The sequence below is a fragment of the Lonchura striata genome, chromosome 1 (genome assembly GCF_050655825.1).
Source record: "Lonchura striata isolate lonStrDom1 chromosome 1, ASM5065582v1, whole genome shotgun sequence".
In the NCBI taxonomy this organism is placed as follows: domain Eukaryota; kingdom Metazoa; phylum Chordata; class Aves; order Passeriformes; family Estrildidae; genus Lonchura; species Lonchura striata.
In genome coordinates, this window is record NC_140703.1 from 70,062,589 (window position 1) to 70,086,336 (window position 23,748).

Sequence of the window (23,748 nt, forward strand, 5' to 3'; positions counted from 1 at the left end):
TCTATAGTTACACTGCCATAAACTTGCTTTTACTTGTGTGCCTGTGCTCAGCAGGAGGTAATATAAGTAGATTATTTCTCCTTCCTGTGTCCATAGTCTCCTTGGCTCCATGTTTCCGATGCCTCGAATAATTTATGCTATGGCAGAAGATGGACTTCTCTTTAAATTTTTGGCTAAAGTCAACGAAAAGAGAAAAACTCCCTTAATTGCAACAGTGACCTCAGGAGCTACTTCAGGTAGGATCCAAAGACTTGCACAAATGTGTGGAAAGGAGACATAAGCTCATCTTCAGGGCAGATAAGTCTGCCTGACTCTAGCCCACTTACTAATTGGATATATTGCAGAATACAGCATCCCAGAGAGTGTCCTGGATTTCTAGGGCATGCCCTGGAGAGTCTGGGTGAGCGTGAGTAGCTTTCTGTGTGCTTGTCCCTCTTTCTCAGAGCTCGTTGCTTACAATCCTGTCACATGCCAGGAACTACCTTTATCTGCTCAGCCAGCCTTAAAAGTAATTAACGCCCTGCTAGGCAGCAGCCAGTGGTGCCCCAGCATCCTTGTGGCTGTTGGCCTGGCTTGGCTGGAGACACTGCACCGCCTGTGGGTAGCAGCTCTGCAGAAAATTTGAGAGCAGCCGGAGATGAGCAGATGGCCCCTGTGGCACTGGCATTTGTTAATCAGTTAGTCACAGCTGGCAGCCATCCTCTTCTCCCCTTTTTCGCCTGGCGTGCCAGAAATATGGGAATTAAACCTCCCGGACAGCAAGGATGAGCAACTTATCCTGTTCTTGCAGCCTGCAGCCTCCCCCTTCCTCACAATGCCTGGCAAAGAGGGGAGCAGCCTTGCTGCTTCCTCTTTACCTTCTGCTGCAAATGCAGGATGAGCCGTGGCTACAAGAATGTGCCACCTTTGGTGGGAAGTTGCTGCCGGACTGCTGCCCTGGGCTCTGAGCTCCTGTGAAAGGGCTCAGCTCCTGCTGCTGGGACTCGCAGAGCCTCCTCACAGCTTCCTTCTCCCGCACCTTCCTCTTCAGGTATTCTTGGGTCCAGACCATGGTGGGGCAATGGTCTGGAGCAATATAAAGGAAAAAAAAGCAACATTGTGGTCTCATCCAAGTGGTCCATAGTGCCTATGACCAAACCCATACGAAGCTGCAGGCACAACATTTGCCAGCTGAGTTTGAAGGTTGTGCTGGTATTGAGTTCCAGGTTGTGCATTAAGGCTGAGTTGGGCCAGGCTTGGCTCTGAAGTCTCTACACTCTCATACAGCTGTTGGTGCCACCTGTTGTCTGACTGTGTGTCTTTTATCCACTTACTTGCCTTCTGAAATCCATATACAAATTCCTGTATAACTAGGGTTACCTGGTGAGGGTGTGTAAGCAGGGTAATCCCTAAGGAATGGCAGCCTTTTTCTGGAAATCCCCTCAATGACACCTGGTACTTCAAGGTGTCCTGTTTGATGCTTGGTCCACTGCATGCACAAGCCTGATTGCAGCCTAGCTGAGCTGAGACACCAGGGCAAGGTGCTGCCCATCCTCTATTCCCTCTAGCTACTTCCAGGAGATAATTGTGGCTTTAGGAGTGCTGCAGCTGCACTGGGGCTCTAACAATGAGGTTGTGGCTTAAACCCCTGCTTTTTTTGGTAGTTGGGTGATTATAGCTGGAACTTATTGTAGTAAGCATTTCCTATTGTTTCAGCTAGTGAGGCTGGGACAGCCTGGGGAGTCTTAGAGTATTCATGCACCAAGGGCTGCCTCTCCTTCTCTTGGGACATCTTAAGCTCCCCTACCAAGTCCTGAGCAAGAGTCACATGTGTGCCGCATCGTTATTAACGCTGCTGAGATGTGCATGTTCTGCCATGTTGCTGATTTTTCTTCTCTCTTACGTTCCTCTCCTCCTACAGCTGTTATGGCCTTTCTGTTTGACTTGAAAGATCTTGTGGACCTCATGTCCATCGGGACCCTCCTGGCTTACTCCTTGGTAGCAGCCTGTGTGTTGGTACTGAGGTAAGAATGTAGAAGCTTTGTCTCTTCTGGCAAACAGAGTGAATTCCACACAGCAGTCAGATGCCCTCATAGTTTTTATGGGCACATCTCCAGCTACAGGCATGTGAAGAGCTTGTTTCTTTAATTTCATGGGGGATTGTGTTAGTTGGATCTACAGGGAGGTCCTTGTTCATGCCAGTCCTGCTATGGTCAACTCTGAATGCCCCAGGAGATATGCCAAGGGGTAGGGAGGAAAGATGTGTGATCCTGGATGCCTGTTTTGTCCCCACTCTTGTCCCTAGTGGGGACACCATTTCAGGTTGTCCTCCTTTTGAGAGGGGATTTGAGATGAAGTCTAGTAGCAGGAAAAGAGCTGAGCATGTGCTTGCAGGATCAGTGTGTCTCTTAGAAGTGCTGAGCTCCCACAGCTTCCCAAAGCTAAGCTAACAGCCTTCAGTGCTTGGCACCTTACAGACAGCAGCACTCAATGAAAAAAATATCTGAAGATCATGTTACTGAAAAGTACCTTGGTTTATTGAATGACTTCTTCAGAATGAGATGGAGGCTTTCACAGCAATTGCGCTGAACTAAGAACAGTCTTACAGCATGTGAAGGGCCAGTGCTGTTCTGTGGTACCATTGCTTTGTGTTTGTGCTCTGCTCCCTGCCCCTTGAAAATTCTTTCTGCTTTACCTTATCCATCTTAAGTTTCCTGGTTTCCCAGCCTATTCTTTTCCTCAGAGCTAGAAATAGCTTTTTAATTTGTTTTTGCAAGCTGCTATTGCATGACATTTCCTCCATCATGGGTTGGCAGAGGCAACAGCCTGTTTTGTAGTGACCTTGGCAGTGGATTTGTCTGCCTCTTGACTGCTTAATGATGTAGCAGCTGAATTGTTTCCAAAGCTGTAGGGTCCTTCCACTAGTTTCTTGCTGTGGCTAGACCCAAGGGTTTCACTGAATTTCACAATTCTGTGTTTAACAAATGCCTCTTTGTGAGCACATCACCACAGGAACAGTTTTAAGGTGACTAAGGTGGCCCTGTCCTTTAGTCAGACTTGTGGCTGAGTAACTTGACAAAACATTCTGTAATAGAGAGCTGAGGCTGGAAGAGTGTTTTTTATTTATGATTCCACATGGCTGTGTGCCACAGCCCTGTTGAATGTGCTATCCACACATGCAACAACCATTCTTGCTTCAGCTCTTCCTTCCTTGTGTGGCAGTGGACAAGCTGGCAGAAGAGCCAGGGGTGGAGGAGCAGGGCTGCCAGGAATGCTGCTGCAGGGTGTGATAGCTGCAGAGCTGTTAGCTCAGCCAGCTCCATGCCAAAATGCAAGAGCTGAACTGCCACAGATGATACAATAGCCTGGTTATGACCATCGGTCTGTTCCTCTGCTCTTTCCTTCTCCTGTCACCCAGTCATGTCTTGGTGATGTGGATGACAGAGTTCATGAAAGGGAGCACTGTTCACTTTAAAACACTTAAGTTACAACCAAGCTGTAGGTGATTAGAGCTGGTCATATTGGCTTACATCATGATGACATCATTCTCAAATTTCCTCTTGAAGTAGAAGGGTATAGACACGATGTGGGCCTATTCTGGTGCTGTAAAGCTCTGGCATGCAGCCATGACTATCTGTGTGGCTTTTAAATGAGTGGTACTTTCATTTAAATGTCAAACTAACAGGCTCTCTTTGTGTCATTTCCTTATCCTAGGTACCAGCCAGAGCAGCCTAATTTGGCATACCAGATGGCAAGGTCGACAGAGGAGACAGATAACAACGAGTCTGTGAGCACCAGTGATTCACAGGCTGGTTTTCTGCCAGAGGAAGAGGAGAAGTTTTCCCTCAAAGCCATACTGTGTTCTACAGATTCAGATCCTTCCAAATTCTCAGGTTTGGTGGTGAATGTCTCAACCTTCATCTTAGGTGAGTGCTGGGCAGTGTGTCTCTGGGGCAATGAGTCATCTGGTAGGACTTTGTTCTCACCATGGTGGGAAAACTCGCCTCCATTATGTGATTTTGATGAGCTCATGTAATGGCCAGAATAACTGAAGATTAAATTTCTGATTTCTTAAAAAGAAATCCACAGATGGAGTGTGTGGGGGTGTGTAGTGGGAAAGGCATATCTGTTATGGGTAGGGTTTTTGTGAGTTGCTGTTTTGTTTGTGAGCTTTCAGATTCTGCTTTGCCTGCTTATGATTTGTTCTCAGGCTTTCTCTGTATCTAAAAGAAAAAAAAAAATCAGTAACCTTTGGTGTCTGTTCACAGGTTTCCTTATTGTGGGTATCTGTATCCTGACTTCCCTTGAGCCAAACATTCTGATAAACACTGTACAGATTATTGCTGCCATCCTTGTTGTCACTGTCATCTTCATTATACGGAAACAGCCTGAAAGCAAAACCAAACTCTCCTTTAAGGTGAATGTCCTGGGACATGAAGCTAGAAAAGAGGTGTCTGGGAGGTGGTTGGAGGAGGAAGTGCATGTGATGGTCTGTATCAGAAGGGGGACACTGGCCAAATGGACGTGCACAGAATAGAGGCATGGTGTCAATTTTTCTATCCAGGAGAAGCTGGAAAGGTGGAACCTGCTGCAGAGGTGTGGCTGGAAGGGAAGGCAGGACCCTGCTTTTGAAAGCAGATGGGTATAGGATAGGGAAGAGACAGACACTGGAGGAGAGGGGACAGTTGTGAAGGATCACATCAGATCATGGATACAAAAGGAGAAAGAACACAAAAAGTAAACTTGTTTGCAAAGATCTAAGGCACTAAGAGTTCACTTTCATGTCCTCCTTAGTCCCCATGGAGGCTAAGGGATGACCATTCTCTCTTAAACAGCCTTAAGGATGAGGGATTCTGTTGCTTTCCTGCCCTCTCCAAGCACACCATCCTTTCCATATTAAATAAACACTGGGATGGGTTTTTCCTCCCAGTGTAATCCTACAAGTCATACTTTATTATGTTGATTTCAGGTAGCTCTGCAATTTAATTAATTTTGGATTATAATTCCATCCTCTAAATTGCTTTCATTTGGATTGCTCTTCAATTATTTTTTTCAGTAAATTCACAGATTTTAGTAACTTAATATAACCAGTTTTCCAAGGTTGTGCTTGCAGCTCATTTTGGGTTAATGATCCCAAAGGTGAAAACAGAAATTTCCAGGAGCAAAAAAGTTATGAACTCTCATCTAGATCTTATGTTCTGAACATGCTTCTGAGGAGGTCTGTTCACCTTTCACTCAGGTTATTTCATCTCCTTTTTTCCCCCTCAGCCACTACCCTGTCCAAGTAAAAAGAAAATTATACCTGTCACAGCTAATTCTGTAATCATAAAATCATAGAATCATTTTGGTTGGAAAAGACCTTTAAGATCATCAAGTCCAACCATTATCCCAGGACTGCTAAGTCCACCTCTAAGCCACGTCCCAAAGTGCTACATCTGCATGTCTTTTAAACATCTGCAGATCTGATGACTGCACCACTTACCAGTGGTAGCCTGTTTCAATGCTTGACAACCTTGTTTCTTATCTCCTTGCTGTTCTTTGGGCATTTACATCCTGAGAGTGATTTTTTTCTCCAAAATCACTCTGGAAATCCAAGGCTGACCTGTTTGTTTCCCAGTTGTTTTTCTGTATTTTTAACAGGTAATTTTTCTCCCTTATCCCGTCTTCAGAGACTATATCAATCTACCAAATGCTCTCAGAGTTGCTTATTTAATAGTTCAGAGATACTTCTGCAATCTCTGGGTGCATAACTCACCCACCTAGGGAAATTTTATTTGTCTCTACTGACTTGACAAAGCCAAATTTATAAAAATATTCTTCTTTTTTGTAATTTGTGTGCCTATCCCCTCTCTCTAATGATGTGAGCAGCTACTGCACATAAATTTTTTTTTGGCAAAGCTTAAATTAAGAAAGGCCCACATTTCAGCCTGTTTATTTTGTAAATCCCCTTTTCCCCTTAGGAGTGAAGTTCGCTTTCCATTTAATTCCACTATATTCAGAAACTTTTCTATTATTATAATTTCTCTTGTTTGATTTTATATTTGCAGTGCTATTTTCTGTATTCTTATTTTTGCATTTTGGCTTTGCTGTCTCATTCTTTGATTCTCAGAGCACTAAGGCATTCTTGGTGCTGCTTTAGTAATTTCTTGCATTATTTGCTGGTTTTCCTAACTTTGGGATAATTTGCTCTCTATTGCTTTGGTACCTGATGAAGTTCCTCAGGCCCCTCCTCTGACATTTCCTTACCTGCATCTCTTGGTCTTCAATAGGTGCTTGTCATGATACAGTCCTTGGTTTTTACTCTTCTCTCTTTGCTCCATGAGTATTTAGTATTGCCTCTAAAATTTGCCTCTTCCCTCTTCTAGACCACAAAATAAGTTTTTAAAACAGGTGAACAGCATCGTTCACATGCCCCTCCTGTATTGGACTGATGTCCTTTTTGGTTTAACCTTGCTTTTTCTCAGATCTGGCAGCTGAAGAGTTGGTAACAGCCATTACTTCCCATTTACAAGGGATGTAATGTTTGTTCCTGCTCATTAACCATGCTTGTAGATGTAACATATCCCTCATTCTTTTTCAGGTACCTTTCTTGCCCTTTCTTCCTGTTGGGAGTATTTTTGTGAATGTTTACCTCATGATGCAGCTAGATGCAGGCACGTGGATTCGGTTTGCAATCTGGATGCTCCTAGGTGAGTTTAAGTGAAAAACTATGCTCAAAGTTACTAGATTTTTGTTCACCATAAATTTATTATAGCATTCCAGGGAGGGATTCTGCACTCTGATCATCCTCGGGCAACTCTGGTGACTTGACTGAAGGTGTTTAGTCAGTATGTAACAAGCTTTGTTTCAAATTCAAGGGTCTTGAAGCCTTTGTGTGGACAAAACAACAAGACATGAACCATCTTATGGGTCTTGTTGCCAACAAGAAACCATAGAGCATTCCTTTGTTGGCTGGCCTTGTGCTGCTGTCTAGGTGATGGAGTTTGTGCTTCTGGAGCTGAAGAACCTGAGCTGCATCCCAAGATGTTCCCAGCAGCCATGTAGATAAGCCTGAATTGTCTGAAATGCTCAAATCAGGATCCTGTTTGGGGCTGGGATAGATGGACTTTTAAAGACTGGTGCCTGTGTTAATGGCTTTTTTCCCTAAAGAAGATAGTGGCTGGCTGCTAGAAGCTAACCATGAGGATGGCTGGACTTAGACTGGTGTAACTTGTGGCTGTGAGTAGAGGTTTCTGTTTCTTTACAGAGCTAACAGTGCGTTCTCCTTTGGCTTCCACAGGCTTTATCATCTACTTTACCTATGGAATATGGCACAGTGTGGAAGCCAGCTATGCAGCCTCAGGAGAAGCAGAGAGAAACACAGACACCGGCTCAGACAGCTGCAAATGACTGTGATTGACTTACGGGCGACTGAAAGAATGGCTGCAGTGAAAGAAAATTTGTGGTGGGCATCCTGAACCAGATTACACCTGTAATCAGTTATCAGGAACATGGAAGCAGAATGCAGGACTCCCCAGCTTGGTTACTGCAGCTTGCAGTTTGTTTGGCAGCACAGTTAAAAGGGACTGCAAGATGAAAAGAATCAACTCTGCCATATTCCCAGCAGCACTGGCAGTTCATCTGGGGTGCTTCCCTTTCTCCCTCTCAGATTTTGGTTTTTTTCCCCAGTATGTAGAAGGAGAACTGCTTCTGTGTGCAAATGCTGCTATGAAACCAGGCCTCACAAATGTCCTTCTTTCAGTAGCCCTGGGAATTACCTCCCAACAGATGTTCTTCCCAATTTTATATGGAGCAGGTTTTGCAGTGCTACTGTCAGGCATAAACCAGGATCTATCCTTTACCCTATGTGAGCTGTACCCTCTGTGTATGCACACAAAAAAAAACGTTCTCACAATCGCTAGATTTCCCCAGGTTAACAAAGCACCTGTAAGATTTGCATTCTTTAAAATACCAGATTTTAACTTTTTTTTTTATTTAACTGGGTTTTTTAGCTACGTGGTCACATGCTTTCAAGCATGTCGTTGCTGGGAAATGTTGAGAAAATTAGTACTTGCTGATTTTCAGGTGAGTGATTGCTCGCCAGCACACAGGTAACCCCAGCAGGTGTTTCTCCCAACTGTACGCTCCACAGAGGAATTGCCAGCTTTAGTCAGGAACCCACATGGTGCAAGTACTGCAAAGGCTTGAAAGCAACAGGTGTCTCCAAAGAGCAGTCCTGCCTCTTTGCTTCAGAAATCACCAGTGGTATGGCTGTAGTGGTGGGGCTGGCCAGCAGAACTGAGCTGCTGTGACAGCAAGTGCAGCCCTATGTTGTTCCCCTCACATCAGTTTTCTGTGCTGGCTGCTTGGCATTAGCAGCTTTGGTTTGGTATTGGCAGGTGGAGCACATTCCTGCCCTGGGGAGGGAAGCACGGGAGGATCCTCAGAGGCATGAAATGCCTGGTCTCAGCACCCTGCACAGGGAGGCTGTGGGGCTGTGCAGGGACTTTTCAATCCTGGCAGAGTGTTCAGACCAGAAAACACGATTAAACTCTAGGGTCTGACTTGCTGAAGGGAGCTTTCCCTTTGGGGCTGGAGATCATCTCCAAAGCCTGCCTGTAGTAAGGCAGGAAATTTGGAGTTGGGACCAGGATCTGTATTTGATTGGCAATGTCTTGGTTTTGGCTGTAAGTTGATTTTTTTTTGTTTTAATTCTCTCTAATAGCTTTCCCTAGCCAAATTAATCCACTCCCCTAAAAAGGCTTATTAAAGCATCGTGAAGGTTAGCCATGCCCAAGTAATCCCACTGATCTAAATTAATGCTTCAGCTTGTACTGAAAAACAGATTATAGAATTGTGGAATAGTTTGGGTTGCAAAGGGACCTTTGAAGATCATCTGGTCCAGTTTACCTGACATCAGCAGGAACATCTTTAACTAGATAGGTTGCTCAAAACCCTGTCCAACCTGCTCTCAGACACTTCTGGGGTTGGAGCATCCCAGATGGATACTGCAGAAATCCACTTTTCCGATGTGAGTGGATGCTTTCCTAGGTGTCCTTCATACTACTGCCTCTGAACACTGGACAGTCTTTAATTTGTCAGCATGGCTCTTGCTGATGAAGCAACAGGTTCTTGCACCTGTCATTGAGTTGGAGAAGTGAACAGACCTCTGCATGACATGCCCAGGGTCTCACCAGGCATCTGATGCAGCAGAAAAGGGAATCACACCATCTACTGGATTTTATGGCTGGATTGCGGACCATTTCTCATGTTTCCAAGAGAATTTATAGCCCACTGAAGGGTTTTCATCTTTTAATTTTAGTGCACTGGGAGGCTTTTCTTGACAGGATGGCAATTTGAGGAAGTGAAGGCAATGTGTTCATTGCCTCCTAGGTGCCCTTCAGGGTGTGTGATTAGTGCAGCTTCCCCCACAGAATGAAGTCGGGGGTCTGCTCCAGTCACTGGGTCTTGACCATCTGTTAAGCCCTGCTCCTTGTGCATATACAAAGTCTTATTCAAGCAGGGAGAGATTAATACAGATATTAAAAGCCACTAAGTTGAAGTCTATTTTGTTTAAACACAGGCAAGCTCAACACACTCCACAGCCTCCCAAAAGGCACTTAAAAGGTGGTGGGAGGGCAACAAGATGAAAACTGAGGATCAAAGTTTCATATTGTACTAAAAATAGAAGGATGTTTTTCCTACCTGGCTACCAGCTTCTGTTCAGTGAAAACATGAAGCTTGTGTCCTTACCAAAGCTTCATGTGTGCTGAGCAAGCCAAGGACCTGGTGGAAAATCTTTCAGGAGGATGTTGTCAGGCACATTCCCAAAGTGGGGTATGACCCAGTCCCTTTTTAATCCTTATGGCAAAGCCTGAGCAGTTCTGTAGCTCTCAGCAGGAGGGCCGGGTGAAGGGGACAGGGGATGGGGTGTTGAAACTGAATGAACTGGAACATTGGGGAGTTCAGGTGTTTGTTGATGAGCCTGAACCACTGGCAGAAATGTTCCTGTTCTCACATGCTGCAGCATGACACTTTAATGGAAACATTGGAGACCACACTCACTGTGCTGGCAGCCCCAGTCATATTGGAAGCATCCTAGGAAATGAGTCCATGGAAACTCATAGCATGTGAGCCACTGTCAGGTAAGGCAGCTGACCAGCCCTGCTGCCAGGAAGCTAATGACTGACTAGCTTCCATGTTTACCTTAATGGGGTAACCCTCTAATGGGCTTTTGCTTTGTTTCCCATTCATCCCAGTTTCTGTATGCTCAGAAAAAACACGGCAGGATATGCTGGTTTGTATCCGTCAGCCCACAGGTGCACTGACACATGGATTTATTGTCAGGAATATATTACACTTATCTGTACATCATAATTGAAATAATACAAACTCTTCCTGTAATCATTAGCCACATAATAAAGAGGACCACAGAACTCCTGCTGCATGGGAAACTGTACAGAGGCTCCTCAGAGTGTCCATGGGACACAACCACCATCAGTGCAGAGACAAAATACCTGATTTTGCACTTGATCGTTTTTCCTTTCCTCCCCCCACCTGCCACCACCACAAGCTTTTGCTGCTGTGCATCAAGTGAGTCAACCCGTCTGTGCCAGCAGTCACTGGAGGTGCAATCCCAGTAGGGCCAAATGGTACCCTCCCTCAATAAAAAGGAGTTTTCCATGTCCCCCGCTCCCTGCTGGCTCTCCTGCCATCCCATGGCTGATACCTGCTCCCAGTCCCCATCTCTGGAACTCCCTGGGAGCAGCTGTAGGCTGGTTTTATTGCTGCTAGACCCTTCTGCATTGGGTAAAGATTAACAAAATCAAACAGCTTCCTTAAAGACAGAGATTAAGAAACCCTTTCTTATTGCTGGCTACATTCCCTCTCCTGCTAAAGGCCATCCTAGTTCCAAATGGGAAAGTCCACGCAGAGGCCATGGCATTCGGGAAGTTTCCAGCCCTGCAAAAGCAAACACTTTCCCTTCCCAGCTTGGCCCTGCATCCGGGGATCTTCATTCCTTGGGAATGGCTGCCCCATTCAGGGGCTCCTGCCTTCCTCCCACTGTCTCAGTGGCCTGGGCTTTCCTTTCATAATACTTCAGCATGCAGAGGCAAAGAAAGACAGGACAGAGGAAAAGTACCAAAAAGGAATAACCTTTTTTGGGGAAAAAAGTCTGTGTTTCTGGTTTTGCACCAGAAGGAGCCACTCTTCACACACACCACACACCCCCCCCCCCCCCCCCCCCCAATAGGGCCAGGTTGCTGGGTGGCTAGTGATTGGGCAGGCCCCAGAGGGTGTTCCAAGGAAGAATCCAGTGAGAGGCAGGATTGGGAGGCAAAAATTAGATGGGAAAGGGATTGGAAATAATACCAAATGATGATGGAGCTAGGTTCAGTCCCGGTTTTCCCACCATAAAAGCCCCACTCCCAATTCACTGCTGGAAGCATCTCTTGAATATGATTTTAAACCAACAAAGTGGTAAGGGAAGCACCATATGTAGAGGGGAAAGATTAATAAATTACAACAGGTTCTGCTAGCCTGTCCTGGGCCAATAATATGCTGTAGTGCATTTAAAGTTTTGAGTAGCATCAAGGTCATAACTCCAGTTGTATCATCTCAACCATTTTTACAAAGGGTAAAAAGGAGAATCCTAGAAACTACCAACAAGCTACTCTGACTAATCTGATGGCTGTCTGCAATAGTGTGACTGTGTTGGTGAGTGAGGGATGAGCAACTGATGTCATTTACCTGGACACTGCAAGGCCTTTGACATAATCCCACACAGCATCCTAAACTGAGGAGATACAGCTTTGATGGATGGAAGCTGGATATGGAATTGGCTGGATGGTTGCATCCAGACCAGCTCAATGTCCAAACAGCCATCAGTAAGAAGTGGTGTCCCTCAGGGGTCAGTATTGGGACCTATACTGTGTAATACCTTAAATGACTCAGACAGTGGGATCAGGTGCATCCACAGTGAGTCTGTGGATTGACACCAAGGTGAGTGGTTCAGGTGGTACACTGGAAGGAATGGGATCTGGACAGGCTTGAGAGGCGAGTCCATGTGAACGTCATGAGGTTCAACAAGACCAAGTGCAAGGTCCTGCACCTGGGTCGGGGCAGCCCTTAGTAAGAATACAAGTTGGGGGATAAAGAGATTGAAAACAGCCCTGCTGAGAAGGACTTAGGAATACTGGTGGATGAGAGTCTGGACATGAACCAACAATGGGTGCTCAAAGCCCAGAAAGTCAATTGTAACCTGAGCTGCATCCAAAGCAGCGTGACAAGCAGGGCAAGGGCGGGATTCTGCAAGGGAGGGATTCTGCCCTTCTACTCCGCTCTTGTGAGACCCGACCTGGAGTGCTTCATCCAGCTCTGGGGATAAGAAGGACACGGACATATTGGAGTCGGTCTAGAGGAGTGCTACAAAGATCTTAGAGCACCTTTTCTATGGAGACAGGCTGAGACACTTGGAGTTGTTAAGCCTGGAGAAGAGAAGACTTAGGGGAGATCTTTTAGCAGCATTCCAGGACCTCAAGGAGGCCTATAAGATAAAATTGAGAGAGACTTTACCAGGGCCTGTAGTAAAGGACAGGGACAAGGGACAAGATAGGACAAGGAACAGCAGTTTTAAACTGGAAGAGGATAGGTTTAGATGGGACATAAGGAAAAGCATTTTTACAATGAGAGTGGTAGGATACTGGAATAGGTTGCCCAGAAAAGTTGTGGATACCCCATTCCTGGAAGTGTTCAAGGCCAGGTTGGATGAAGCTCTGAGCAACCTGTCAGTGGAAAGTGTCTCTGCCCATGGCAGTGGGGGCTGGACTAGATACTCTTAAAGTTCCCTTGTAACCCAAATAACCTAAGAGTCTGTGATCTCATTGTATCAGAATTCTATTGGTGAAATGAAAGATGGCAATGCTCTAGGTGTTGCAAATAGCTGTGCAGTTAGCAAGTATCAAAGTGATTAAAGTCATACTTGGCAAGAAGGGGCTGTGTGTGCATGTGTGTGCTAGGTATCTATCTTTCAGGTTGTACTTGCTGGACACACTAAAATCTAGCAATGCATTTCAACAGTAGTAGCTGGTGTGGCATGATCTAATCTAACAAGATGCTTAATTTACTCAGTATCACAGTACCATGCAAAAGCTGCTACAAAAATAAATTTCTCTAAAAAGGAGAAAAAAAAATCATCTTTCTTTTTAACACTGTGGAACAGGCCACAGTTGTTTTGATGGTGGTTGAAGCTGTATCTAAGCTGCAGTCTGTGAATCCTGAGTATTTCCCAGGAAAGCTGAAGCACAGCTCCCACTCAAGCAGAATGGCAGGGCTGTGCAATGCCACCCCTGTGGGTGCAGGGCCTGCTGGTGCCACCACACACCCGGGTGAGAAAGTCACTCCTGCAGCATCCTGCACCTCGGGGATTTCCTCCAGGTCCTGTTGCGCTGCTAACTTTGGCCCCAGTGCACAGAGCAGGCCTGCATGCAGGCTCTTCGTCTAAGCTGGGTAGAAAAGCATCCCACAGATCTCTTTGTATTTTAAATTATGCTCGGGGGTATTTTTATCTTGTTAGCAATGCCCATGAGGGCCCTGCAGACAGTGTCACAGTGTCACCCCAGCCGCTCCATCCCCTCAGGTGGGAGGTCACCCCAAGCCTGGGTGAACATTTTTGCTTCTAGATGGGAAAGTTAAAGGTAGTTTAGCCATTCATTTCCATGAATCTTCAAAGTGCTCTGTAACTCTGGGTAAGCTGTAGCAATGTAAAATAATGTAGATATGTTGAAGGAATGAAATTCTGACTTCATCTGCACCTATGAAGCTGACTATGCTCTATTTGGCATTTGAGGTGGAAGGAAGCTAGAGCCCTAGCAGATGCCCAGTATCTCATCTTACTATTGGAAACCTCTCATCCAGCAAAGGTCAAGGATAAACAACTTATTTTCTCATTCTGGCTTCTGGGCCTTGAAATAAAACAGAATGGACAGAAACCTACAGCCAGAGATTTTGATTGCATCCTAACCACGACAAAGTAAAACAAGAAAAGATCTGACTAGGATTGAAATACACTAAAATTGAACCATGTTAGCCAGTAACCTCTACCAAAAACTAAAACTTTCAGTTTTCTCATCTCATCTCATCTCATTTCTCATCTCTAGCCTATCTCCACTTACAATATCAAAGCTAAGAGTTAAAAAGCAGTGGATGGTATGCATATCTTTTCTGGTGTTCAATGCAAAGGTGATGGTTTTGAAGGCAGTACTGTCTTAGAATTTCAAATTCGCTGGTGTTCATGTTACATAGAGTACCACTTGGTGGTCACTTGAAAGGCGCTTCTACTTCTTTGTAACTTTCTTCTAGGTTGGGTATAAATATTCCTGGGAGGCTAAACAGAAATGCATTTTGTTTAGATACAAGTCTTAGGCACAAGTTAGAAAACTGCTGACTGTAATGAAAATATATCAGCACTTAGTAGTATCCAATAATATAAAAAATGTAATTCAGAACATCTGCAACTACATATATATGTGTGTGCGTCTATATATAGTATAAAGGTACAATACATACATGTATATAAACACAGACACATATACAGAAATATTCACAACTTGAACTATATTTGTAACTAACCTGAAATACTGCAGCAAAAGTTCATTCTGATGAATCATTAATAGAGCATTTCCCAACTTTTGGCTCTAACCATAGTTAAAATGTTAAAACATCAAACTAAACCTTTTGCTATCCTAACTTTCTGCTGTTTTAGTTCTTGGCTATCATTTTTGCTACCCTAATCGACATGTCAGAACCAAGAATTTCTATATGGGGACTGTAAGAGTACCCTGCCTAGTGTAAAGCTATGCAGCTACTGAACATGCTTGTAGCCATGAACCCTGGGCGCCTGTTGATGGTAGTACTTCCTTGGATGGTAACAACTTGCAGATTGGAAATGCATAAAAGGCAGGGAACTTTCGGCACATAGCTGCCCATTATCGCCTCAAGGTTCTGACTTTTGCTGGAGAGGAGTTCCCTGATGAGCAGCGATAAAAAGGAGTGGATGGTGAGGGTGGGAGTTTGACGGGGCTCACAGCATCTCCCTCCTGCAGCTTCCAGAGCAGCTCCTCATTAGTCCTGCTGAGCTTCTTCTTCTCCTCCACTTCTTTCTCAACATATTCTTGAAGATTTGCATTCTCCTCTGACAGTTGCCTGGAGAGAGAAGCAGGACAACATGTAAGGCGCTCCAGGGCAAAGATGGTGGCATTCATGCAGCCACCCCTGCCCCTAGGGCTGAGCTGCCAAAGCTGTGGCACAGCTATCTCCAGATCTCTCCACTGATGGGTGAGAAAGTAATTTCTACAAGTCATAGCTTCTTCCCCCCAGTGTCTGGTTCTGCTTCCAGATGCACCCATGGTGGGATGGGCCCCAGCCTTTTTTCCTGGCCTTGTGGAGTGTCAGAGTAAGTATAAAGAGGTGCAGGTGCATCCATAATTTTTCAACTTGCTGCTACGGTATGCAAAGGAAAAGCAGTCTGGCCTTTCCATGCTCTGAATTTCAGCTGATGTCCTGATGCAGGACACAGCTCAGCTTCTAGGCTTTCCCTTTACTCCATAAAGGGTCATGAGATGATGGGTCCTTCTCCACCTCCTTCCTCCTTGGTCCCAAAATAGCCTATATTCCTGACTGCAACACTAGAGAAACTTTACCAGTAACGATCAGGGAGCTGTTCTCCCCGAAGTGCCCAGTAACTTCGTGGCTTTTTTGGAGCTGGGCATGGAAATCTCCTATGGGCACCACAGCCTTAGTGGGTCTGCACTCATTGGCCAGGTGACTAGTTTTGAAACAAATGGGGCAGGGCAAGTAGACTGTGGGACCTGATGGAGACGTGTTTTGGGCATGTGCTGACAACACCTATGTCCCAAAGGATGCATGCAGGAGCACCAGGATTCTGCAGCCCCGCTACGTTTGGGCAAGAGCCAGCTCCTCCTGTGATCAACCTGTGGCAGCTCTGGGCAGGCACCTAACCTGATTTACTGGAAATTTAGAGTTTTATAGGATCATTCCTATACAGGGAGGAACCCAACCTTCCCCTAGGTGTTTTAAGTGCTCAGCAGCAGCTGGGTGTGGATTTTGGATGCATACAAAACAAATGCTTTTCTGGGTGTAGCCTGAAGGCTGTAGCACTGCTGGTCCACTCACCAGAAGTCTGTGAGAGGGTGGGGTTGGTATTTCTGACTTAGTTTAAAAGACATTTTTAAAGAATTTTTTCCTTTTTAGCCTTGATTCCTAGAGAAATATAGCTCAGATAATCAAGAATGTGTCTCTTCTAGCCCTGAAAGTTCTGAAATGTGGAGTGAGCAGTGGCTAGCAGAGTCACCTTGATCTCTTGGGTATTGGAAACTATCTTTCTTCATACATCCCCAGTCCAAAGGACCAAAAAAAATGCTGGTTGATTTGGAGGGAAGATCTGAAATGCTGGGAGATCAGATGATTTATTCAAGTTGGGGAAGTCCCAGCAGGGGCTCTGTGGAGCTCTCGCATACAAAACTGGGTCATGATCTACCCGAAAGGCTCTTGTCCTTCCCTTTTTACCTGCCCTTGTCCTTAATTGGAAATATATCTGTGGTGCACCCCTCACATCCCAGTGCCTCTAGGACCCCCTCCTGACGGTGCTGCAGAGACTGGCTTTGGTGTTTCCCCTCCCTCCTCTCACTGCTGCTGGGCTGCCACAGCTGCTTGGACACCCAGACTGCAAGCTGGCAGAAATAGCTCTAATCCAGGGCAGCTCCCTGAGCTAGTTCATGCTGTGCTGCCCAGACAGTGCCAGTACAACATAAATCAGCAGTCAGGGTGGTTACTGCTGCTGGGAAAATGCATGCTTTAATAACTCCAACTTTAAAGCCCTGGCTTGTCCGTGTAGCTGCCCCACAGCTGTCCCCAAAGAGTTACTTGTTGAAAATTATTCTCCTTGAAGTTGACTTCCCAGGCTGACTTTGAACTCAGAATTTCTCCTAAAAGGTGTTTTTGAAAGCAGTACCTATGCAGTTGCAGGCAACAAGCAAAGTGCTGCAGCTGGATGCCAGCAGGGAGTGGAGGGAGGGGGCTGTTCACCCAGCCAGAGATGGGGAGCTGCAATGCAGAGATGCCAAGTGCTGAACCAGGCACCCTGGCTGCTGTCAGGCGTGGAGAGAGACTGCCACTTCCAGGCCACAATTCATCCAGCCCAAAAGCAGGCATCTCAAACTGCTCTGGTGAACCAGACCTTAAAAACACACATTTTTTCTCCCCCAGGACAGAAATGCTGTAGACACCCATGTCAGACAGTGAAACGTGTATGTACTACAGGTATTTACAATCAGATGAGAGAAAATATAATCCTCACCCTGATCTGAATGTTAGAATATCTATGCTGAAGACGTTTCAAAAGGCTGAGTCATTAAAAAATGAGGCAAGAGAAAGACAAAAATTAAAATCAGAGAAGAGACACTGACAGTTCAAAAAATTGACATTTCTGGATGTCATGATAGCTACGTAGCTGCAGTGCTGGGACAAGACCAGCTCTAGTTTACCCTTCTGGCACCCCTTCTCCGTGGCTCCAGCTGTGTTCTCCAGCCTTACAGCATGACATAAACTCTCTGGGGCAGGGACTATCCTACCCTGCTCTTTATGTCACCCAACAAGGAGCCTTGTCACCCTTGTCCCATTGTGACAAGGTTGCAAAAAGGCAGTGCTGATGAAAAAATCTGCCCAAGGATTAATCCTGCCTGGGTGAAAATGACATCCTTAGGATGTCTTTCCCAAGATTTTTCCATTTTGCTTCCTCATTACCCACTGACTAAGAGATCTCAGGGTAGTGATATTGAAATCAGAACCCATGGTAAGCTTGTTCTCAGCAGTGTGTCAAAATCATGGAAATGCATAGACAGATACATGGCCTTCCTTATGTTAAAGGAAGCAAACTTCAATGTAAAAGTATTTTTTAATAAGACAAGCAGAGCAGAACACAAATACATTTTCAGGGGGAAATAAGTTTTCCCCTTATGAAATAAGTGTCAGCCTTGGACAATTAAAACCTGGGGCCTCTTTTCAAGCTCAGACAGATTGCAAATACCAGCACAAACCTTGTTATGACAGTATTTTGCTCAATCCTGGCTCTGAGTTCTTCATTCTGCTGTTGCAGCATGGTGATTTTTTCTTCCAGCTTTAAATTTTTTTCAACCTGCAGCAAAAGAAGGTTTGTTAAATCTGAAGAACATTCGGCTCCCGATCCAAGATAATTTGTTCTATATTAACCTGTGGAGCAACTTCTAAAACTTGAGGATAGGTGGAGGTGGTTTTCTTGACTGCAGCTGAGACTTAGAGATCTGACTCACACCGCCACATCAAACTGCTGAATTGAGCAGGGGCAGAGCAGAACCAGCCCTTACATATACATGAGCAGGAGGAGGAGGAGGTCTTAGTTTTGTTCAGTGCAAATAGATGTTTTCCCCAGTGGTGCTCCACAACTTTTGTCCCCCAAGGACCCAGCATTACCAGACATTGGAGAAAGTGCTGGTGACTCCTGAGGAGCACTCAGCACAGAAAGTTGCCCAGCACTGTAGTATGAGTGGTCAGTTGAGTGATGAAGGAGGAACGCAAGATGGGATGATGTACATCTTCCAGACATTAAGTCTGACAAGCAGCCTCCACAATCATGATTCCTCAGTTATGGAGAGGAGTCACCCACCAGGGCAGATGATGCCCAGCAGCAGCCTTAGAGCGCTGCTGCATTCTCGTGAGGTGGGCTGGCCTCTGAAGACTCTTTTCACTGCTGCTGAAAATGTCAGCTTAAATGACAGGCTTACACAAGACATTTGACTTTAAGCTGTAATTAATTGAAATTAATCCTCTCCCAACCACAGGTAGCTTGAACCAGCACAGTTCAAGGGCAGAGTTTGAGGACATCAGTAGCAGTGTATTATAAGATGTTTACAGGCATGTTCCACAGCCTCAGGTACCCTGTTTGCCCCAAGCTTTGAATTTGACATACTTTATCACCTTAGTCTTTGGTTTTCCAGCTGAAAATTTTGCTGAATTCAACACTTCCGAAAGAAAATAAGATAGCACAGGGTAACCTTATCTCTGTGTGAGCTTGGTTATTGAATTTCTCAACCTTTTATAAAGATCGAAAATATTGTGCACTGGGGATAGCAATAGGTCACATTTAATGGTGGAGACATCAGTTTTAGGTTGTGTTTTTCAGTCTGTGCAGGTAATTGTGAAGGATACTCCTGATTCTCAGGTATTCTGGTCTGTCCCAGTTTACTTTGTTAGAGCAGCACCTGGATTCTGGCCCTGTTTTGAATTGCTCTGAGAGAGGAATCACCATCACGGGCTCTCTCTCTGTTTCTTCAATAGTTTTAACAAGTAGTAGCTATGCAACCTTCATTTCCAGCCTCCCTTTCAGCTGCCAAGGAGCCAAGGCTGACCCTGTGTTTGAAATGCCCTCTTGCTCCCTTGTGAGGCACCAGAGCATTTGGAGATGTCCTGTAGGTGTTCTGGCACTTACAAAGATGTACCTTGAAATGGAAAGCAGTTGTGCCTTTGGGCTGCAGCAGACCCATTGTTTTACTGTGATAAAGGGCAGGAACAGGACTGTGCACTTGTATGTGGTTAATGAGCAAAAGCAGCTAAAGGACCATGAATTATATAGCCTGTTGTTTGGGATTTTTTCCCCCCAGTGTTTCCAAATCCTGGCTTAGCTCCAAGAGTAGCACGTTGGAAGGAGCAGAGATAATAAGCCTCAGTTGCAAAGAGGCACTTTTCTCTGCATCCACTTACTAAAGCATCTGTTCAGCAAAATAATCACCAGAGTTCTCAAATTTCCCTGTAAATGGAAACAAATCTTGCTGAATGCTGTGCTGAACCAGCTGCCACAGCTCCCAGCTGAGGTATTGCCTCATTCTGTCACCACACTGTATTTTACTGTCACTGCAGGTTGTGCTGTACAAAATGAATCCCCTTTCCCACAAAAAAAAAAATGTAATTGATGGTGAATTGGGGAGTTCTTCATCAGGGAATCCCACAAGCAAAGGAGGAGAAAACAGCATAGCCTTCAGAAAAGCATTACTGGAGAGACCTCTTGTACAGTAAGCCTTGCTAGGGACTGCTTGTTGAGTATTGCTAATCCACACATGGCTCCCTAAATGCCTACAGGAGCAGCAGCAAGACACACCATAGCTCAATCTTTCCCCATGTGCCCTCTCCAGCCCTAAAAGGTTACCTGATTCCTGTAGGGGCATGTGGTGCAGGCTGGTGTCCCCTGGACTACCACAGATTTCCCTTTCCTCCATTCTTCCTCCGCCACCCACCTTGCAATCCAGATTGATGGATGTGAACCTCTTTGACTGTGTTTTGCCCCAACCTCATGTGGGTATTCACCTCTCTTAAGTCCATCTGCTGTAATAACCAAACTTCTTTATTACCTCTGTGATGTCTCCTCTGTAGGAAAAATGACAACTCACCTGTTTTTCCAGCTCCATAATCATCTTCTCCTGCTGGTGAATCTGGAGGTTCTTCATTTCCAGAACATGTTTTAAGCTCTTCAAATCTTTTTCTAAGTGTAGATATGGAGCTCGCACAATCTAGGAAATATATCAGAGATTTGAGTATGTCAGCCATACATACATCTTCAGCCATAAGACAGAGATTCCTCCGTGTAACACTGTGGTTTAGGAGAATCAGTGGTGCAAAAACTACGTGGACCTGGTCCTCTGCCACCCATTTGACCTCCGATTTTTTCTTCTTGACACCCCTTTGGCTAAGATTCGTGACTCTTCCTCAGAGCTCAATATTCGGGATCTCAGCTGGGACCTTGCCCCCTGCCCCTGGAATGAGGATTCAATTGCTCTTCATTGAATCAGGTGATGTGTAATACTTAGAAACAAGTATCTCGATGCCTGTAGAGTTAGAGTTGTCATCTACCTTCAGCTGTTCCTCAGTGTTTTTCTTCAGAGCCTCTTCAAACCGGTCTGCTTTGGCCTTAAGAGATTGATTCTGGAAAGTGAGGGTGTCTATCTGGTCCTGGGGGGGAAACACACCAATTAACACATCAGCTGTGTTATCAGCCCACTCACATTGGTACCGGTCAGTCTGCACTGCCAAACCAGGCAGTGGTTTATCAGGGGAGCTAAATAAGGCCTAGACACCCCTGTAAGGTGATATTTTTTATGTCAGGCCACTTGAACAGAGAAGGGGTATTTGATAAGCCTCAGGGAATCACAAAATCGCTGTAACACCTGTGGCTGATGCTAAATCACCCTTGTGTTGGATGAGAACAGACATGTCCTTCCTTGGAAGAGCTGGCATTTATATCACATGCATTTATGTGGTCCTTAGAGTCCAAATGAGGCAGGAGATACCTGTTCCCTTCCCCTTTCTGAGCTTCTAACATGTTAACAAGCAATGATGAGTTAGTAGTGTGGAATTTAAATGATCCTCATTTCATCTCAGAGCTATACATGGGAACAACATGTTATTTTAAGCAATCATATTTCTGTTACCATCAAAGGCATTTCTGTCTATAGAACACCTGTAAAATCCACAGTTGCTGTGAAGATGGTATTTTTATCTTTCACAGTTGTGATTTCTTGTCTGGAACATTACATCAGCCCTTATTGCAAAACTGCTGACATGCCTCGAGCTGTCGCAGCAGTGCAACAATATGTGCTAGTCAGGGCGTTTAAAAATGGTAATTCATCTCTGCCTGTGAAATCAAACAGGGCTTGCATTAATTGCTCTGGCATCTTTACTTGTTCACACATTTCCAACCTTAGCTTGTGTCACAGGGGTGCAGTTCTGCCCTCCACTCCTTGAGATTTCTTCATCTAGGGAGTGAGAACAGCAGGGAGTTTTTAGAAGGATTAGACGATTTTGACCTTGGTGTTAAACAGTGGGATGTGGTAACTGTGATGTGCAGGGCTGACCCTGGCCATGCACAGCCTGGCCTGCACAGCAGGGCCGGCCCTGGGGCAGCCCACATCAGGGACTGGAGATGTGTCTACAGCGTGGGACCGGCTTCCCACATTTGGGCAGCAGGGAGACCATCAAAGCACAGACACAGGCACAGGGCCAGGCAGGGAGATGTCACAGTTCCTGAGCCCTGGGGGTGCCAGCTGGTGGGTACCATGCAGACAAGGTGATGCTCTCAGCCACTGCAGGTACCAGAGTCCTTCCTAACAAGCAGGGAAGAGCTCAAGTTTTCCATAAGATAGCAGGGTCAAAAAACCACTTCTTTCTTTATCCAGATGCCTTTAAATCCCTTTAAGTTTTCCCTTTCTTGTGAACCAGCCCAGCGGGAGGAAAAATCCCCAGGATTTGCTGCTCTATCTCAGTTTGGACAGGCGGAGTACAAGATGTACCAGAGCTGGTGGGAGGCAAGAGCCTGGTGTGCTGGCAGTGGGCAGCATGTCTGGGGCTGCCCCATCAGCTGCTCGCCAGCACCATTACAGGGTGGGAAATAAAGAAACTGCTAACCTGGAGTGACAGACGCAGCTTTTCAAAGGTCTCCTCTAGTTGTGCCTTTTCCAGATTGTGAGCAGTATTCAGTTCTGGGGAAGTTACACAGATATGACATTATTGAGTGTAGTCCAGCAAACCAGGGTCTGAGAGCACACATGTCATGAGCCAAGTGCAATTTGGGATGCAGTTTTAGGACATGGAATAGGAAACTGGTAGCAATATGTTCTGTGACCTTAGGTAAATTGTTCTGAACATCAGTTTCCTGATCTTTCACTGTTTGCAGATACCTCTGTTTCTATGTGACCAGATTTGGATTTTCCAGAACTGCGTAGAATTCTCAGCTCCCAGGCACTCTGATCTGAAAAGGGTTAGTCTGACAATGGGCCATTTACCAGTTCAGACTGAGAATCCCTAGATCAAATTATTTAAAATTGGATACATTTAAAAGCTTGGGTTGCAATTCCTTTGGGGGGATAGAGAGGAGGGCCACCACCTGAGATGCAAAAATACAAATGACAGTGCTTCTCCCCAAGATGTGGTAGATGAGCTAAGAGATTAATTTCAGTAGCGAGATGGAGAAGACAAAAAACTTGATAAAAGGCTTTTCTGCTAGAATAACTCACCCTGTGCATACTAATAACCAAAAGTGCAATAGAGAAAGAGAAATAAAGTTCAATCTCTAAAGCAATAGCATCAAATCATCATTCAGTGCAGGAGTAACAGCTAGTATATGGGCGTTGTGTTTTTGGTGTTTTCCCTGCCAAGGCCATGGGTTCTGCCCTCTAAGCCCAGCTCAGCAGCAGTCCCAGCAGCAAGGTGTGACACATGGCTCCAGTGCGGGGCGCAGCGCAGCGGCGCGCAGAGTTGCAGTGCCTTTTCCAGGCACAGGAGGGCATTTCACACCCGCACCAGGAGCAGGGAGAACAATCTTTGGCCACCAGACCCTTGATGAACTGCAACTGAACTTTACCATCAAAAAATACTAAAAAAAATGGAGATGCAAGAATATCCTCAAGCAAGAATTTACAAATGCTATGGTAGATACCTTCTCTGGCCATGAGAGAGGAGAATAGACTGTTCCTCAGTTCATGTTATGCTCTGGACCGTGTCTCTAATTGACACAATGCAGAGCTAAGCAAATTGGCTTAGTCTAGGAAACATGGGAAAATCTGCTAGAGATATTTAAAATGTAGGAAAATGTAGGAAAAAATAGGTAGATTGTAATATTAAATGTCAACTAAAGCATGCACAAAGGCATATGTTTAGACACTGAACTAGTAGGGAGGGAAGAGCTCT

General features: G+C 45.3%; 2 protein-coding genes across 14 annotated transcripts in view; one reads left to right on the forward strand and one right to left on the reverse strand.

Moving 5' to 3' along the window:
* SLC7A1 (solute carrier family 7 member 1) overlaps positions 1 to 9,510 on the forward strand; it is a 38,940-nt gene extending 29,430 nt beyond the window's left edge. For all 4 annotated transcript variants that reach the window (XM_085579993.1, XM_085579996.1, XM_021541978.4 and 1 more), the window contains 6 exons: positions 97 to 236; positions 1,901 to 2,003; positions 3,694 to 3,905; positions 4,248 to 4,396; positions 6,560 to 6,668; positions 7,259 to 9,510. In XM_085579993.1, coding sequence (XP_085436119.1) covers positions 97 to 236; positions 1,901 to 2,003; positions 3,694 to 3,905; positions 4,248 to 4,396; positions 6,560 to 6,668; positions 7,259 to 7,368 — 823 coding nt within the window. In that variant the 3' untranslated portion in view covers positions 7,369 to 9,510. The remainder of the gene's footprint in view (positions 1 to 96; positions 237 to 1,900; positions 2,004 to 3,693; positions 3,906 to 4,247; positions 4,397 to 6,559; positions 6,669 to 7,258) is intronic.
* A 740-nt stretch (positions 9,511 to 10,250) lies between these two features.
* Positions 10,251 to 23,748, reverse strand: part of MTUS2 (microtubule associated scaffold protein 2) — a 273,605-nt gene continuing 260,107 nt past the window's right edge. For all 10 annotated transcript variants that reach the window (XM_021541972.4, XM_077781450.2, XM_021541971.4 and 7 more), the window contains 5 exons: positions 22,468 to 22,541; positions 20,917 to 21,015; positions 20,457 to 20,576; positions 18,075 to 18,172; positions 10,251 to 15,162 (listed from right to left, as the gene is read on the reverse strand). In XM_021541972.4, the coding sequence (XP_021397647.3) occupies positions 14,946 to 15,162; positions 18,075 to 18,172; positions 20,457 to 20,576; positions 20,917 to 21,015; positions 22,468 to 22,541 (608 nt within the window). In that variant the 3' untranslated portion in view covers positions 10,251 to 14,945. The remainder of the gene's footprint in view (positions 15,163 to 18,074; positions 18,173 to 20,456; positions 20,577 to 20,916; positions 21,016 to 22,467; positions 22,542 to 23,748) is intronic.